Source organism: Drosophila tropicalis, unplaced genomic scaffold (assembly GCF_018151085.1).
Source record: "Drosophila tropicalis isolate 14030-0801.00 unplaced genomic scaffold, ASM1815108v1 contig_859, whole genome shotgun sequence".
Lineage (NCBI taxonomy): Eukaryota > Metazoa > Arthropoda > Insecta > Diptera > Drosophilidae > Drosophila > Drosophila tropicalis.
The window spans coordinates 270,724-289,581 of record NW_027173353.1 but is presented as its reverse complement, the minus strand read 5'-3'; the positions used below and the strand labels follow the sequence as shown (position 1 = coordinate 289,581).

The 18,858-nt window shown below is 33.0% G+C and overlaps 3 protein-coding genes across 5 annotated transcripts in view; 1 reads left to right on the top strand and 2 right to left on the bottom strand.

Moving 5' to 3' along the window:
• The window catches only part of cic (Putative transcription factor capicua), a 43,280-nt gene extending 27,520 nt beyond the window's left edge, over window positions 1-15,760 (bottom strand). The window contains exons 1-2 of one of the 3 annotated variants that reach the window (XM_068297973.1): window positions 15,703-15,760; window positions 14,538-14,788 (exon numbers count right to left, since the gene is read on the bottom strand). The gene's annotated coding sequence lies outside the window, so the exon portion shown is untranslated. The remainder of the gene's footprint in view (window positions 1-14,537; window positions 14,789-15,702) is intronic. The other 2 variants (XM_068297972.1, XM_068297974.1) reach the window with 2 other exon arrangements.
• Window positions 15,761-16,040: 280 nt separating this feature from the next.
• On the top strand, window positions 16,041-17,742 carry LOC137581934 (vasotab). The gene is made up of 6 exons (XM_068296344.1): window positions 16,041-16,153; window positions 16,220-16,409; window positions 16,497-16,678; window positions 16,758-17,055; window positions 17,315-17,506; window positions 17,571-17,742. Exons 4-6 carry the CDS (start codon window positions 17,028-17,030, stop codon window positions 17,627-17,629), a joined length of 279 nt encoding a protein of 92 aa, XP_068152445.1. The 5' UTR covers window positions 16,041-16,153; window positions 16,220-16,409; window positions 16,497-16,678; window positions 16,758-17,027; the 3' UTR covers window positions 17,630-17,742.
• On the bottom strand, window positions 17,705-18,845 carry IscU (Iron-sulfur cluster assembly enzyme). Its single transcript, XM_068296343.1, is given in 4 exon segments — window positions 17,705-17,920; window positions 17,981-18,182; window positions 18,185-18,467; window positions 18,652-18,845. Coding segments are annotated over 3 exon segments (456 nt in total). The 5' UTR covers window positions 18,739-18,845; the 3' UTR covers window positions 17,705-17,920; window positions 17,981-18,096.
• Window positions 18,846-18,858: the final 13 nt, after the last annotated feature.

Below are 18,858 nucleotides of genomic sequence, written 5' to 3'. Positions count from 1 at the left end.
CGTCGAAGAAGATTTCGATAGAGTCCTGCCAAGCTTTGATTAAGAGTATCCCCAATCGGATGGGAAAAGTAACGGTAAAATTAAGGTGGATACATTCCATATTAATCAGATAATGAAACAAAAATAGATTTTCAGTGATTTGAAAACAAAAAAAATTAAATATGACTTAGTGAATTAAAGTGTACCTATTATTTTCATCAAGCACGAAATTCTGAAATTTCATATTTTTGTTGTAACTTTTGAATAAAATAACTTTTCATTTCCAAATTAAGGTAAAGAATACACAAATGTTCAATAAACAAATGTGCATTTAAATTTTGGTGATTAAGGTAAAAGAAAAAAAGTTGTGCTAATTTAAATTAAATTTTAAAGGGTGTACCTATTATATTCATCATGAGTGTACATATATGTATAATCTAGCTTGTGTGTAGAAAGAAAGCCATAATGTCCAACGATTAGCGCATGAATGAAAAATATCGTACGACCGAAAGGCAAAACGAAAATACAAAAGCAAAAAAAAAAAAAAAAAAATTAAAGGTATTGCTTATCGAGGTCTAGATGTTGGCAGTTTTATAAATTGCCTGATTATTTGATGCGCCATATATGTACGTAAATAATAATATAAAGGTAGGCTGCTTTGTTCATACATATGTACATATGTACGTAGATGGATGATATAGGTGCAAAAATGAATTCCATACACCTCAAAATGAGTCCTCAGAGACAGAGAGACTTACATATATTTGTTGGTTCTGTTTTTTTTTTCTTTTCTCGAAATAAATTTCATTAATTAAAAATTAACAAAACGTGCTCTACGTTGGTTGGCTGGCTGTTATTCTACATATTTTCATCTCTTTTACTTATAGATTGGCAATTTACACACGTATATTTGTCATATCTATGTATATACTCATTGTGTTTGTGTTTGTGTATTCAAGCTTACATGAATACTTATTTATGCATTTATTTTTGGCTTATTTATTATGGCCCCCATGCCGTTTAATTGAAGTAAGCCGATTTGTATTTCATTCAGATACATACCACCTTGAGTTAGCCCCCGTTTAATAGACATAAAAACTAACTTGATTTACGGGTATTTGAAACAAATATCATCAATCTTGAAATGTTATTAGGATAATCAGAAACCTCAAAAAAAAAGAAATGTACGACACGTTTCATTAATATAGGAATAAATTGATTTTTCAGGCATTCCATTTGATAATTTAAAAATTAAACTTGTGGTTAGGTCTCTTAGAATTTCAGTTATAAATTCCTGAAATAACGATAGTACGTATATATGAATCATATGCTATATACATAGACTAAGTTAAGTATTGTTGATTAATCACTGCTTATTCAGTTTCTTTTTTTAAGATTTCATGTCGTTTTGGTGGTTTTCAGTTACTCTTATCGAATATATCACAGCAAATTCCTTGAATCATTTTTTATACTGATTATTTTCTCTTCTTTTATTGTTAGTTTTGTTAGTTTGCGTGTCATACTGGGCTACCTGTTAAATTGTTGTGTAAATAATGCATACAGACAATTTACACAAAAGACTACCAAATTACACATCATCATAGAACCGAACACGAACATCTATCTCCCTCTCTCTCTCTCTATCTCAGACTGCATTTATTTACCGATTTTAACTCTAAATAACCCAAAGTGGCTGCCTCCAAATTCTTCTACCTTTTAACATTTTCATTTTTATATCTGTTTTCTTTTTCTGCTTTTTTTTTTTATGTAATACCCACCCAATGGGAAGAATGGGAAAAACGAAGAAAATTCACTTAAAAGAAACAAGTGCCGAAAACCCAACCAAAAACCATTCTATAGAATACAGAGTGAGAGGAAAAGTGGGAGAGAGAAAGAGAGAGAAAGCACACACATTCCTTATTGTTTTGTTTACTTTGGTATTATTTAAGCTTAATGGCAAAAACAGAGATACAGATAGAGATACAAACAGTAGCCGCACACACAAAGCTTTACCCCATACATACATATGCAGATAGTGTGTATGTGTCTCTGTGTATGTGTTTGTATCTATAGTAAACAAATGCGCGTAAAAATTGGCTTGGCAAGAGAGCAAAGAGAAGAAACCAAAAACAACAGCAAGAAGAAAAGAAAAGAAAAATAATAATAATGAAAAATACAACCCGCTGACCCTGTTGGCTATGCCTTGGCCTCCTCTTCGCCCCATCCCATCCTCCTTCCCTCTTGGCCACGACCATCTGGATGCTTATCTAGATACGAGTACATGCGCATCGCTATGCCTTCTGCTTCTTCTCTTGTCTGATGGAGAGTGGGAGAAAGGGGGCCTCCTAAGAACCAACTGGTTCCTACTAGCCGGCTGGCCAGGCCACATGCACCAGGCAGGCAGACGATGAAGCAGATTCTCTTTACACAAAAGTTGGATACAAATTTTTTTCTTTTTTTTTCTTTTGATGAGCGCGTAAAAACATAAAAACAAAAAACATTGTGATGTGTTTAGCAATGACTTTTAAATACTCTACCACAATAATTCCAATATCTCTGATTCGAAACACAAATCGGGCCTAGTAATTGAGAGAACCTGCTTCTCCTCTTGCTACCGCTTTCGATTCCGAGCCAAATTGGTCAAATTCAATTCCTTTGCCTTTTAGTGGTCAGTGAAATGAAAATTAATTGCCAATTTTCTCATTAATACGTATCGAAATTATTTCTTTTATTATTCTTTAATATGGTTGAGTACATTATTAGCCATGAGTAAATAAATTCGATATAGTCATTAATTTACAAGATTTATTCTTAGAAAGCAGCAGCCAGAAAAAAATAGTGAGTGGAAAAGCAATTTGAAAGCTATCGAAATGAAATTTCCCCGTTCTCAATCGAAATGCTTATGCAATGTTCGCTGGTTGCCAATAAGCAATAGATAAATTCAATATTCATTTTAAAAGTTAAATTAATCTAGTTTATATGGTTTAAAACATTCTAGATACTTAGCAATTAATGCTTGCTTTAATTATATGTATTTATTTTCCTTTTGCATTTACTATTGGCACTTTTATTTTCTCACACTAACTAATTAGTTTTAATTGTTTATTGTGAATTGGATTGAAAATTTGGGGAAAACCGCAATTATTACTTCAAGTCAGTAAAAAAAAACGATTAATACCTATATATGTATGTATTTCATTAAATTATAAAGAAATATTTTCAGCTACTTTCTTTTCTTGTCTAAATCATTTTGAAATGTCATAAAGTAGAACCATTCATATAATAATAGCATATCGTGTATCACTTTGCGTTTCGTTTTTTTGGTTTTGTTTTTGGTTTTGTTGTGGAAGTTGACACTAGTTTGTCTTGATGTAAGGTAATTTATTGTATGATTTATTGGCTACTTGATTGATGAAGTTGTTTCGAGTTGATTGCACGATAATTTTATTGTTCGTTCGCGTACGTTTGCCTTTATTGTTTGTATTTTCTTCGGCGTTGTTGTTTTTGTCATTGTTGTTTTTTGTTAGTAAAGGCACAATCATGCTTAGTTAAACGTAGTTACGCTATCTCCAAAAAAAAAAAACTCATACCATAGGCTGAACACCTGCGAATGATTAATAATAAAAGATTAGTTAAAATCAGCTAAGGGGAACAGTACTGAGAAATTAGTAAACAAATAGAATCCAATTTTAGGATTTTTTTTCAAATGAGTTTTGAGATTTAAGAATAAAGATTTATGTACCTAAAAAGGGGTCAAGTCTTTAGCTTTGCTCTTTGTTTAACTATCAATTGGGATTTCCCATTAGTCTAAGCAAAAGACGATATTTTTATTGCCCTCGTTTGTGAATATGGCTTAACAGATGTTTAAAACAAAAAAAATATGCATAAACAGCACCAAGCCTGTGTCTCTCTAATATAATTATAATATTTCTATTGAATGATTCTTAATTATCAATCATTAAAAACAAAACTTACCGTACATATAGCTATTTTCTATTTTCGCACTACATATAGATAAACAATTACGACTATATTTGCATAGGAAATTCATTATAGTTCTGAATCAAGTATACCACATGTACACCGTATGTATGTATGTGTGTAGAGTCTATACTATAATAATACTATGGATATTGTATAATGACCGAAAAGAGCACGACAACTGACAGCTTAACAACTTATTAATGAATAGGAAAAATATATTGTTTGTATGTATTAAAAAATAGCTACACTTTAGTATTAACAAATACATTTGCTATAGTTGTTGTAGTAGTAGTAGTAAAGAGACGAGAGGAGATACTCAACTACTGCCGGCATTATAAACGATCATTCGTACTCATATGTACATATACACATACATATGGCAATATATTTATACATACATACATATATGAACTCGTACAACAATATCATGAGTGTGTAAAGCACTTGAAATGGCAAATGAATGACACCACGGTTGCGTATGACAGACTAACTGTCCGACTGACTGACTAACTGAATGACCACAATCATCAAGAAACGACCAACCGACCGACCGACGAGTTAAGACTAATCATACCCCCAATGCTATATATTCATAATACTCTATACTATACAGCAGACAGAAAAAGAGAGCAAGAGAATTCATTCGAACGAGACAAAGCGAGAAAGAGAGAGTGGGCGAGAGAGAAAGACATACAGATAGAGCAAAAAAACGACGACTCTATACAATAATGGTTTAAATGCCATATCAGCAGCAGCAAAAAAAAAAAAAAAAAAAAAAGTAATGCTGAATACAAATCATATATAGAGAGACGACAACGCAGCACACACCATTTCGTATAGATAAAAATATACAAGTATATATGTACATACATCCATACATATAAAAAAATAAAAGAGAATTCCTTTCCTTTCCATTAGAAATGAAATTGGCGACTTTGAAATACCTTTCTTCCTTTTCAAATACCTTTCTTTCTTTTGAAATGCTGGATTAAAAATTATTAATTCGATTCAAACTCATTCATTATTAACAATATTTTCTATGGAAACAAAAATCACAAAATGGTCACTAATATTTGTTTTTTAATAGATACAAAAAAGTATCTACTATTTCCCATTGCTCACTTGATTACTTGTTTTAGTTAGTGCTAATATCCCCATTTTTATTGTACATTATGGTTTGTGGGGTATAGAAAAAATTAACAGGCAATTCTCATCAAAGCCAACCAAGCAAGCAAACAAACAGCCCCAGAGAGCAAGCTAGCACCCAAAGTTGTTGTCAACAAGTCTCCGTTCCCCTCGCCCTTCTCCTTTCTGAGCTCTTTGACTCCCCCGTGTATCTCCTGCGACCTACTACCTACTACTATCAACCAAGTTTCTGTTTCTTTTTTTTTTTCTGTCTTTTTGCCTTTTTAGCATATCTTAATTTTGAGTTCAGTTTTGTTTCGCTTTGCCTTTTTTTTTTTTTTAAATATTTCTTATTTATTTGTTGTTGTTTTTTTTTGGTTTTGTTGTGACGTGCCGTGAGTAATAACTATGGAACTATGGAGATATCATCATCATCATTATAATGATCATCATCATCGTTATTATTGTGGGTTCGTGTTGTATTTTCGAATTTAATGTGGCACGCACCGAAACTGAAAATATCTCCATAGTCAAGGAAATTTATTTAAACACCAAACAAAAAAACTGATGATCAAAGAGAATTATTAAGGTTGAAACTAAAGGTATATATACATGTATGTATATGTATATAAATTATAAATACTGCTGTATTATCAGATAGTAAACAGTTTTTGCATGAAAATAAAGCTATTAAGCTATTCTATCGATCATAAAGTAGTTTTAATTGACAATGTTGTTTATTGCAATAGTTGAGAAGTAATTCACAAAATATAAAAAACTTTGCTTAGAACTTGAATGGACTGGAGTTGAATTCAATTGTATTTTATGTATTTTTCTATAAAAATTGTTAAAAAACTTGATTTTAATTCTTCCTAAGCAGATATGAGAAATGTAGTAAAAATTGTTGAAATTTTTGTCCATTTGGAATTATAGTTACCTTAAATTAATAAGCAAAAAGGACTTAAACTACTTAATATTTGATCTAAATAAATCAACAAACGATTTGTATATTGTTAAAAACACGATCATATATCATTCATTAATTTCATTCTATAGCTAATTGTCGAGTATTTACCACGTAGTCTGAATAGGTTTAATGAAAAGTTAAGTAGATTTTATTAGACAGATTGGAAAAATGTTTCCACTCAGATAAGAAATGTGTAAAATGGGATTGGAGTTACATTATATGCCTGATTTTTAATTACAATTTGATTCTATGTGAAATTTTGAGAAATTTTGATGAAATTGCGAGATATAAAAATTCTTGATCATTATTTAAGTAAGCTAAATGCTAGGCAATCAATAGATTACTAATAAACGATAGACGACGAACAGAAACCAATAAATTTTATAGTCAAACTGGCGTTGTTTGTATGTATGTATCTACAAATATATATGAAACTATTGTGTCTATGGGATTTTTGTTGTTGTATTTTCTTGTTGCTTTTCATTCATTTGCTACAAAAGGCAGATAAAAAACAAGCACACGTACAAATAAATAAACAAATGCATACATAGATACAGAGAAGTATATAGATTTTGTGCTTTTTCATTAAGAATGAATGTGTATCTACATATACATATGTACATATATGAATATATACAGATGTATGTGGCATTTAGGTAACATATGCCTTAATATTTAGATATTTTTTTTTTTGTTCATTTATTAGCGAAAATAATATAAGATGGCAACCGAATTGTATCTGCATTTGCAAGTTTCATAAACAACAAGTAGCTATAAATTGAAATTTATATATGCAACATCTAGTTTATGTACATATGTACATACATACACGAATATATAGTATATATGTCTGTATAGAAGTATTAACTGATAGTGCAAGGCAAAAGGCATAATTGACCAACTGACAGAAAGCGACAACAGCTGTCCATGTGTGTCTGTGTGTAAATTGAAATCAATAAAGTTTGTTCATATGTTTGTATATACACATATTCAATCATACATACATACACACATACATACGTATGTATATAGCACCTCTTCTTTCATTTTCCCTGACTCTCCCTTTCTCTGTCTGATTCCTATATATATGTATATATGTCACATTTTACCGGCTTATCATTATAAAAATACAATTTAAATTACATATTGACTTATCAGCACTGTGGCATGTCTCTGTGTGTTTGCTTTTATTGTTTGATACCCTATCCCTGATGAAAATGTATATCAGTTTTAGGTAAAAGTATGAAAACCAACAAATTATTAATCATAAGCAAGGTAAGTACAAGATTTTTGTTTTTGAAAATTGTTGTCCATAGTTATCGATAATAAAACGAACTTAAAATCGTTTCTAATGCAACTTTTCAATTGAATTGAAATTGAATTGCTTTATTTTTATAATAAGTGAATTTGTTTTTTTTTTTTTTATTATTTATTACACACTAATAAATCTGAGAATCTAATATACTTATTTAATTACAAAGTTCAGTAAGACATATTTAATAACAAAGAACAACCTTTATGTAAGTCAAACAAGGACAACCATCTAGGGTTGTTGAGACTTGATCTAATTGAGTTTAATTTTAACTATTATAATGTAACTAATGTAATTTATCAATACATTTTATCTAAAAAAAACTTACTTAATGTCTAACTTTATTTATTGGAAATAAAATACTATTTTTAATTAATTTTTTATATAATAAAATTGAAAAAAAAATAATTACAATTCAAATTTAACTACGATTCAGAAAAATATCAAAGCAAAGTTCAATAATTTTATAGGTTTTTTTTTTTATAATATCATTGTTGCAACAGATTTTCATCAGAGTTCTAGGGTGTACACTGATCGAAGTAGGGCCAATTGGGAAGACAAAGTCTGCTCAATGTTTCTTTCAACTTCTACAACACTTTGATTCTCTCTCCTATATAGTAAAATGTATGGAGTTTTGCATTTCAATTTCCACTGACATGAGAATTAGAAGTTTTTAACCACATCACCAGGTAAACTACATAGTTATAATCTTTAGACAATATCTGGTTTATTCGTCAATGAAGTTCTAAGTAAATGCTCTTTTGAATGGATATGAAACGAAGAAAGATAAAAGGGGATAATAGTTATAACCAGTCGTTGTTTTTTTTGTTCTTGCAATATTTTCCGGTTTGTTTGCGGCTTTTCATTTTGTTGGTACTCAATAAATAAAAATATTTTTCGTTTTTTGTGGTTGATTACGGCCAATAGTGGCCGAGAGCGGGAACGAAATGAAGAACCGGTTGGTTGTTCGATTTCGTTTTCGATTTCAATATAAATAGCATACAAAATGTATTGGGTATTGTTTCATTTTTCAACATCATTATGAATAAATTTTTCAGAGAAATCTTAAAGCTACTGGTTAATAGTGATTCAAATACAAATACAAAAATAATAATTTTATCTTCATCGAGTCGAAATGGGAATGCGGCAGAGGGGAGGAAGACTTTAAACAAAATGATGATAAAGTACGGCTTAGCTCAGGCATTATACATAAATAATATTATATACATACATACATACATACAATTTTGTGAAAGAAGGATGAGTAATAATGCTCTTTCAAACGCTAATGAGGCCACAGGCAAAACCCAAAGCCTTTAGTAGCGGCTTATTCATCGAGATGCCGATAAAAAGGAAGTATAAATAGCCATAAACGCATGTTGGAAATATGAAAATACATATATATGTATATGGATGTATGTAAAATGTATTTTATATACATACATACATGCACGTCGTCTCTTTATGTAGTGAGTTATAGATAAAAACTAAAAACTAAAAAAAAAAAAAAAAAAAAAAGCAAACCAGTTCCAGTTATTCCTCCACATACAGCAAACAACACACAAAGAGCAGCCTTTGTGCAAACATATAGAAATTCTAATGTGAACAAAAAAAGAATAAAGTTGGAGCTTGAAAAATCCAAGTCAAAGAGTAACAAGAAAGAGATAGATTGTGGGAGAGCGAGACACAGAGAGAGAGAGGGAGAGATCAAATCTTATAGCCAACTTTCTTGTTTCCTTCTTGAACATTCCGGTTCTTGGTCAGCCGACAGCAGAAGGCAACCAGCAGCAGCAGCCGAGGCAGAGGCAGGCAAAAAGACGTAGACCCAGACGTAATTAATGATCCCGAAAATGTTGACGACGCATGTTTTTCGTTTGGTTTTTTTTTTTTTTTTGTTTGGTTGCGGGCCCTACTTCTGCTGCGCCTCTTGCCAGAAGACGACGACGAAAGATGAAATACAGGTGCGGATTAGGGTCAACAAGGCAGCAGATCAGAAAAAGGCGAGGGCTGTTTTGAGTCGCCTCAATTGAAAAGATTATAGATACTCTTATTGTCATGACTTTTACAATGATCAGGAGTTCGTTTGGAAAGCTCTTAAATAGACTGAACTTGAGTTGAATTGATTATTCTTACTTTCATTATAGGAAACAACTATTCCATGATAATATTATTTACTTGAGCTTATACAGAATTAACTCTTTCGTTGTTTTCACTTAAAATAAAATTACTTAAATTGTTAGTTATTACAGAAAAGTGACTTAAATGAATAAAATCCATTTTATTTAACTATCTAGATTTTGTTACTGACTATATTGACTATACATAGCATATATATGTGTATAGGATTCCAAAACAGACAGACACAACCCCACAACAAAATCAGCAAAATCTACACAGACTCCATCCAAGCAACTAACCATCAAAGGGGCAGGCAGTTGAGGAGACGGAGGCACAGGCAGTCAGTCGCAAGAAGTTGTAGTACAACTCCAATGTTTATAGTAGTATTTGGTAAAGTTTGTGATTCAAGTAGGAGGCGAAGATGATGTTGATGATGAAGATCCAGAGGGGGGAAGGACAGAGGGAAGGTTGGTTGTACGAGACGCATGGCAAACCGGTTCAAAAGCAATGAACGAAAAATTACATATTCCAATCCAACCAAGAGTGTGTGTGTGTGTTTCTGTGTGTGAACGCCACAAGAAGACCAAATACAAGAAGAAGTCGAAGAAGAACTCCAAAAGTACGCACATGTATTCATTGGGTGTGTGTGTGTGTAGACAAGACATTTGCTTGGTAACATCTCAGATATTGTAGCTATATATTTCTATATGTATGTATGCACATACATACATATATGTAAAGATACACATATTGTCTGTAAGTTTGTATATACCCGATAGCTACACCTCGCCGCATTGTCACACTACGACTACTACTACTTGCTGCCTCCTTCTTTTTTTTCTCTTTCGTTTAGTGTTATACGCGTTTGCTTTTCATATTCTTGAACTTCAAAAAAAAAAAAAAAAAAAACAAATCGAACAAAAAGGCCAGCACAAAGTAAGAAAAGAAAATATGCAGTCAACTCGAAACTATGATGACTTTAAGATACCCTGTATTTAAATTTTTCAAATATTTGCTTTATTACTTTCCCATGAGAGCCTTTTATAATCCGAAATTTGAGTTTCATTTATCTATTTGTGTACATTTAATGGGATAAATATAAAATATTATAAAAGAATAAGAAATTTTTATTTTCTATAATTATTGATTCTAATGCTAATTTAAAAATGGCATAAATACATAATTCTGTATATCGTAACGTAATCCATATCTAATATACCCCATTTTATCCCTTTTTTTGGGTGCAGGGTATTACACCGAAAAAATAAACCAACAACAATCAGCCGGTGCGACAGCCAAGCTGTCAGACAGCTACTGGTGTTAAGCGTAGTACATAGTAGTAAAACAACAACAACAAGAAGAGCAACAACAGCAAGAACAACAACAACTACACCAACAACACTAACAGGCAATGTTCATTTCAGTTAGTGTGTCTCTGCCCCGTAGCCACCAGCCACCAGCTTTCTAGCCCTCTAGCCCCCTTAGCCACCAACCACCCGCCAGGCAACGTGCATGTGGATGGTTTTGGATGTTTGCGTGTATGCATGGACACACACACACACTCATACATACATATATACACATGCCTGAATGTGCTTTGGGTGTATGTGTACTACGCTACGTATACGCGATGCCGATGCCAGCCTGAATGTCTGTTTGTCATTCTGTCTGCATGCTTTGGTTTTGGTCTCCCTCTCTCTCTCTCTCTGCTTTATTGAATGTTTTTCTTTTCTGTTACTCTTTTTTTTTCTTTTCGTGCGTTCGCCATTTTGCAGCAGCGCGCTGCTTGTGGCTTGTGTTGGCCGGCTGTTGCTTCTGTTGTTCCCTGCTGATGATGATTATGATGATGTCTGTGGTGATAATAATGATAATGATGATCATGACTGACGGCATCAGCAGCGGACTCATTGCACTTATGTATGTATGTATGTATGTATGTATGTATGTATGTATGTACAAACATAATCAGTGAAAACTAACTTGGTCGGACAGCCAGGGACACCGAGTTGTTAATCGTATAAGAGGGATTCAACAATAATACATACATATATGTATATGTAGTTCTAATCAATCCGCTCAATAAATTTCCATGAAGGAAAATAATGTTTATTCAACAAACTTTGACTATACACACACATATTTGTAGGTACATACATATGTATGTATGTACATATCTTCAATAGGACCATTTCATTGGCAAGTACAGTAGATGCAATTTATAACAAAAAAATCTTTCAGAATACACGGATATGGTTAGTACATATATATTGAGGAGAAGTAAACCTTTATTACGAACGATAAATCATCTAATGATCCAGGTTTTTTATACATCATGTGGAGAAATTTTGAAAATCTTTGATTGATCAGATTTCCAAAATTTTCCTTTTCAAATAATTAATTCAAGTTAATGTTCTAATTCCAAAATGGAATAAAGATACTTTGCAAAGAGGGTCATTGAATTTCGACACTCTCTTAGCTTTGGCATCCTTTAAATTCCTTAATGTCTTAGTTAAGAAATGCTCTTTGCAGTTAAATACAAGCTTAAATTACAGATTTTTTTACTTATCTCTTGAGTATTTTTCGACTGTATAAATATTAAATATCCAATTAATTAATCAAATTACTTTGATTTCACTTGACAATCTGTTCTGTTTTATACCTTTTATTTTAAGTTACGTAAACCGTACGCTCTGCTCTGGAAACCTCATTCCTTCGTTTCATCATTCCCAAAGACCAAGTTAAAGGGAAGCTTTATTTTGGTTGATTTATTGTTGTGTAGCCATCGTTACCATCTGACTTTGGCATTCGCTTTACCCGTGAACTTCGTTGTTGGGTCTTCCTTACCACCTACCTCCCTTCTCCCCACCCCAAGCCTTCTGCTCTCATCATCCATTACAAATTTATGTATTTTCAGCTTATTTTTCCATCTTGACATGACTGCTGGCTGTGTCTTTCTAACTGACTCTGACTCTGACTTACATGATCTTGTTTTGTGTTTGGATTTAGGCAATTACGTGTCGTTCATTTTTTTCTCGTATTTTTGTATTTTTTGATGGATTATGATTGGAAGTTGTGACGACTTTTTTTTAATGATTCTTTGAGTCTACGATTCAGTTATTTAGAGGTTGTGCTTCAAGGTTTATAGATTCCATAAGATTTGTTTTTTTTTCCTAAAGATTATAAATTATGATATGGCTGATGTTTTTTTCTTTCTCTGATTTGTTTCAGTGTAGTGCAACTAGCTTTCATGACCAAAAATGGACGCCTTATGCGCCCTTACCATAAATGGACAAGAAACCCATACCAGAAAAGTAAAAACGTGCTGTGCCTAGTTTATACAGAAGTTAATACTAATAATAAAACCAGAAAGAAACAAAAAAAAATAAGCCAAATTGGTAAAAAGCATTAAATGAATTAAGAAAACACCATCAACTTGCGTACACATGTTAAATATGTATAAAGCCGAGACTTCATTTTGAAAGATCGTCAAGAACTTGTTCCTAATTCTAAATTTTAAATTTTTGCTGATAAAGCTAAACTTTTTTCAAAGTTTCCTAAAAAAAAAAGTTATTTTAACATTATTGTTATAAAAACATTGTTTTCTAACTGAATATCTAAGTAATAAATAAAAGACCTCAACAAAGTGGGAATACTATTTCAAGCAACTGTAACAGAAATATTAATTGGAGATCAGGAATTTTGTTGTCTTTTAGTACTTTGATGTTAATTACGTTACAAATTAAACATTCGTGTCCTTTATTTTTAAAGATAACGCTTTTGCAAGTGTATAACAAAAATGTATCCACAGCAAACATATTCTCCAACTTTATAGGTATTTTTAGACGGATTTTTTAAAGGTTTTACAAAGAAAATATAAGTTTACGCATTTCATAAGGTGAGTCTATGAATTAATTGACGAAAACTTGCCAAGATCCAAAATTTTTACTCATTCTTCCAAGCTCTTTACACCCACCCGTCCAGACCAATGATATAGCGAAAGAATTGTTGGATTAGAAGCGACCTCAGTAGCGACAGCAGCAGTGAACGGCGTAAAGAAGTCGAAAATAATAAATGTCAATTGAGCACGCGTTGAGCTATGCATGTGTATGTGTGCTTTGGGTTGTGGGTGTTTTTGTGTGTGTGTGTGTGTATTTACATATCTATCACAGACGACTTTTTGTTGTTGTTGTTGCTAAGTGCGTTTAGTAATTTGCTGGTAATTATCAACAAATGTGTGCTCACGCACATTCAAATGTAAATTATCCAAGCCTGTCTTTGTCTGAGTGTGTGTGTGTGTGTAGAGGAGCAGGAGATGGAGATAGGTCAAATTGGGGCATGCATCGTTGCAGTTGCCTACTAATTACAATAGACACACCGAGAAAGAGCGAGAAAGATAATGAGTGATAGAGATATAGTTTGGGGGGTGGGCTTGAGAGGATTTCGCCACAGTGGAAACACAACAACCGGAAATGCTTTTATTTTAGTTAATTTGAAATTTATTTTAATTTTGAAACAAAGAAAATGGAAACTAGGTTTAATAATTCAAGGCAAATTGGTGAAATAAATTTAATTTTCAAAAAAATTAAAGCACTGCGATGTTAAATCTAAAGAAACTAAGATTATTAAAAAACGTACATTTGTACACACATACATAACAGTTGAGTTAAATTTCAATAAGCACAAAAAAAAAAACCACCCACACTATGCCATTGTTTTCTTTTTTTATTAATGCAAAAAAAGTTGACGTTTTTGCAGTTAGCAACAACTAAAAGAAACGAAAAAAAAAAAAAAATAAAATTCTGGCCTGACCAGCTACAACATAAAACCACTTAAACTTTGGTCACACTAATTCACTTGCCAGAGAGCGCGAGAGAGAGAGTACAAATGTATAGGTATGTATGCGGATGTGTGTGTGTCTTGTGAATGAAGCACGAGCAAGTGTAAGTAAAATGAAATAAGAAATTTTCCAATTGGCCGAATTCGTGGAGCATGGGGGGCATGGGCGATGGGGCTAGAGCGCAGTTGTTATGAGTTAAAGAATTTTCAGCTTACCTCTTTTTTTTGGCTGCCTCCAAAAGTGTTTGATTCTATTCCTTTGCTGTTACTACAGGAATTTTTGTTGATTTTTTATTACAATACACGTTAAAAACACACAGAAACACTTTAAAAATTATTTAACATTTTCTCTCGCTTTGCGAATATTTAATTTTAATTTTTTCTCTTCTCTCTGTGCCATACAACTTTGATATTTCAAGCCGAATGGCCGACTTGCGGTTACCCTTTACCGAATAGGGCTAAAAATACTGAAAATATATGTAAGAGAAAATCAATTTTACTACTATTAACAATTCATCATTATGAAGCAAATCGCCATTGTTTTTGTGCCCGGTTCTCGGTCAGTAGGAAATACAAAGTGTATCAATATGTAAGTATATATTGTGTCTTTATTTTATATACATATATTATGTATATCTTGTTCTTGGTCGCGTAAAAACGGCAATACACAACGACTACGACGACGACGACGAAGGCAGCGGAATCGAAACCGAAAACATTTTACCGTGAAAAATTTTCATTCATTGAGGAAAATTGAAATGAGCAAGAGAGAGCCCTACACACAACACTCACACACACACACACACACAGAGTCACACAAGCCCACGCACTCACACACGCAAACATCTCTCGCTCTCACTCTCTTGGCCACAGTGTTGCCAACTCATTTGGCTGAAATTCCAAGACCAATAAGAATAATTCTTCCCCACACTAGCTAATTTTGTTTAAACATTTATCGAACAATTTGTATTTCGTTTGTTTGAACATTACGGAAATTTTCCAAAAACCATTTGCTACAATGGTTTTCTGGTTTCCCTTTTGTTTAAACTTTTATTCACTTATGGCCTGGCAACTCTGTTGCTCCGTGCTTTTTTCTGCCTGGTTTTCGATTCGATTTTCTTGTTTATGATTTTCTCGCATTTCATTCTTTATTTATTAAATATTTAACACACATCAATTAGTTTAGTTCTCCCTGTTTTTTCCCCACTAATTTTCACATTTTATTTTCACTTCACATGAATATTTTAGAAATTTTATGCACTTTTTATATTTTTAAAAGATTTCAAAATGTTCCATTAGTTTTCTTAATTGCATTTTCTGTTCATTCGCTCTTTTTAATTATTTGTTTGTAAGTAAAATTAAATTAAAATTAATTTATCACCATCCGACAACCGACCGCACAACAACCTTCCAATTCGACTTGAAAACAAAAACAAAAAAAAACAACAACAAACAAAACGGCGAAATCAATTCGCTCGGTGCGCCGAATTCGCTTCAAACTACATGCAATTAAGGAGTCGAACTCGAACAATTGATGCCAACGGCGAACAATGGATGCCAACGGCGATCCAATGATGCCAGCTGCGAACATGTTAGTGGTGGCAAATTTATCGACTACACTCGAACAAATGGTGCCAACATCGAGCAACTAAACTTTATCTCCTCAGCAGTGTTGCCACATTCGGTTTTTTCCCGCCAAATTTTTCAGATAAGTTTAAAAACTGCAAACGAAACAATAATATTCTTTGAACTATATAATATTGTTTTCTTTTATTGAATATACCCCTTTGTGCGCGACAAAAGGAACAATCAATATATTTTGATGTTTATTGGTAACTATTTTTTAATTCAATATTACGTATACGCAGTATAAACCAGCCACACTAATACATACATAGGATAACTTCTTTTAACTAATTTTGTAGACCTTCAGTTGAATTTGCAAGAATTTAAGCGTTCATATCAAATCTAGGAACTCTAAGATTAATCGGAGGCACACTTTGCGAAATTGTCATCACGTGAACTGGATGGGGTTGCTGGATAACTAGATATGTCACGTTTATACTGGAAGCACGTTTCGCTTTAATGGTAGGAATAATTGTTGAGGTTTTCAATGATATAAACTGCCTCCCTTGACGCCCCATTTGTCCAATTTGTTTTTGTTATTCCATAAAGTTACATCATAATCGCATAGTGTGGGACGAAACGATGAGATGATGACCTGTTCAATTACATATTGTCATCCTCACCTCAACCAAGGGGAATAAAGATGACTCTGGGAATTATGACAAATATCTTCGGATCCAACGTTTCGTGTCCAATCCCTCATCCCATCACCATCGGCATCATCATCTGTGGCAAGTGCACTTTATGTTTACTTGAATTTACTTTTTTTTGTTGTTTTTAATCTACATCAATTTAATTTGTATTTTCTAGGTGGGCGATGTACCTCCTCCTCCTCCTCCTCCTCCTCCTCCCTCCTACTTAGAAACTGGTATATATAAAATGTTTTTGTATATCAGCTATTGTTCATGAGTCCAAGCTTCGTCTGTATGTGATTCGTATATAAAGGTGATAAATCTCTCAGTCCAGAATTCAGTTCAATTCTAGCTTAACTGAAAGCCGGTTTTGCGAAAGTTTTTTGTCATTTATTTGTGCCTTATTTAATTCAGTTGAATTCGTGGAACTTTTGACTTTACATACAAAATGCGTTTCGCTCTGTTTGCTTTTCTAGGTAAAGTAAAAAATAAATAAATAAATAAAATCAATATGTAAAGTGGAAAATTAAAATTCAATTCATCCGAGATTCACGAGATAATACAAATAAAAAGTTCAAGCAATGTTATCAAACCGCAGGAGTAAATAATCAATTAAGAGAATAAATATATATAATGTTTGATATTTATGAATACGAAATCTCATTGGCCATTTACAAGTATCAAATGGAAATAACGTTTCCACGAAGATTGACTTTCAATCCATACTTATTCTAGCCGTTTGCTTGTTGGCCTTTGTCTTGGCCAGTCCTGGCAAGACCAACACCAAAACGAATACTTGTGTCCGTGCCTGTGGCGATGACTACGAGCCAATTTGTGCCAAGGCCAAAAATAGTAGCAAGGAACGTCTGCTGACCTTTGGCAGTCAGTGTGTGATGGCCAACTACAATTGCCAGCATGCCGATGATCGTAAGAATATTCATCCCAAAATTAATTGACAATTACTTCTTAAATGTTGTTTACTTAATTTCAGCTTTTGAACAGAAGAGCAAAGGCGAATGCGGTGGTGGAGTTAGCGTGCGTCTATCTTAAATCAAATCACAACCTTTCCGTCTTGTTTAACAATGATTTTTGTGCAATATAAAATAAAATAGAACTGCAACCATATATCTTTAATGCGAACAAATATATAGAAGTTTATTTAATTTCTCTTTTTTTTTGTATTTTATAGTTATGCATAACGTATAATTTCAATATCGTTTAAATATCCCCTTCTTTAACGACACTCACATTAATATTTAAACAGACACACACGCATTCAAACCACACTCCAGTAAAGATCCATTCCAAACACACTCACTCATATATAGACTTATCAGCAATCTGTAAAGAAAAGTTCAGCAATCAGTGAGTTTTTATTAAATGGGGTAAAATCTTACTTACCACTCACTACAAAGCTTCAAAGCGACTAATTTCTAATGCAAAAATAATTCAATTATTATAAGGTTGTTTGTTATTGTTGTTGATTAGATTCATCTGGGCTTTTAGAAATTCGCCATTTAATCCTTTTTCTGCTGCTTGACTTTGTAGTCGGCCAATGCAGCTTTGATTGCATCTTCAGCCAGCATGGAGCAATGCAACTTGACGGGGGCAATCGCAACTCCTTGGCGATATCTGTATTCTTCAATTTGCCAGCCTCATCGATAGATTTGCCCTTTACCCATTCGGTGGCCAACGAACTGCTGGCAATGGCTGAGCCACAGCCAAAAGTTTTGAATTTGGCATCAATAATCTTGCCATTTTCATCGACTTTAATCTGCAATTTCATCACATCACCGCAAGCGGGAGCGCCCACAAGGCCAGTGCCGACAGTAATATCTTTTTTGTCCAACGAACCGACATTGCGGGGATTTTCGTAGTGTTCAACGACCTACAAATACGTTATCGTTATATATTATATATGAATGTTATCTTTGTGCGTGCCACGAGGAACGCGTTGTAATCTATCTATCATGCAATATGAAAACAATGACTTATATATGTATTATTATATAGTACGTAAAAGATATTACGAAAGACCTTCAAAGTGCCGCCATTTCTATGATATTACTTACATTCTCATGATATAAAGCCACTGGCACACTTTGCACCCGCTTCAGCTGTGACCGCAGCAATCGGGATGAGTTCCGCACCAAAGACATAATTTTATAATCAGTTAAAAATCAATCACAAATAAATATGAGCAATGTTGTGAAATCAAAACACATTCGGCTCGGGCTACTGCGTGGTAAGAAAGTGAACAGCTGACAAGTAGTGTTGCC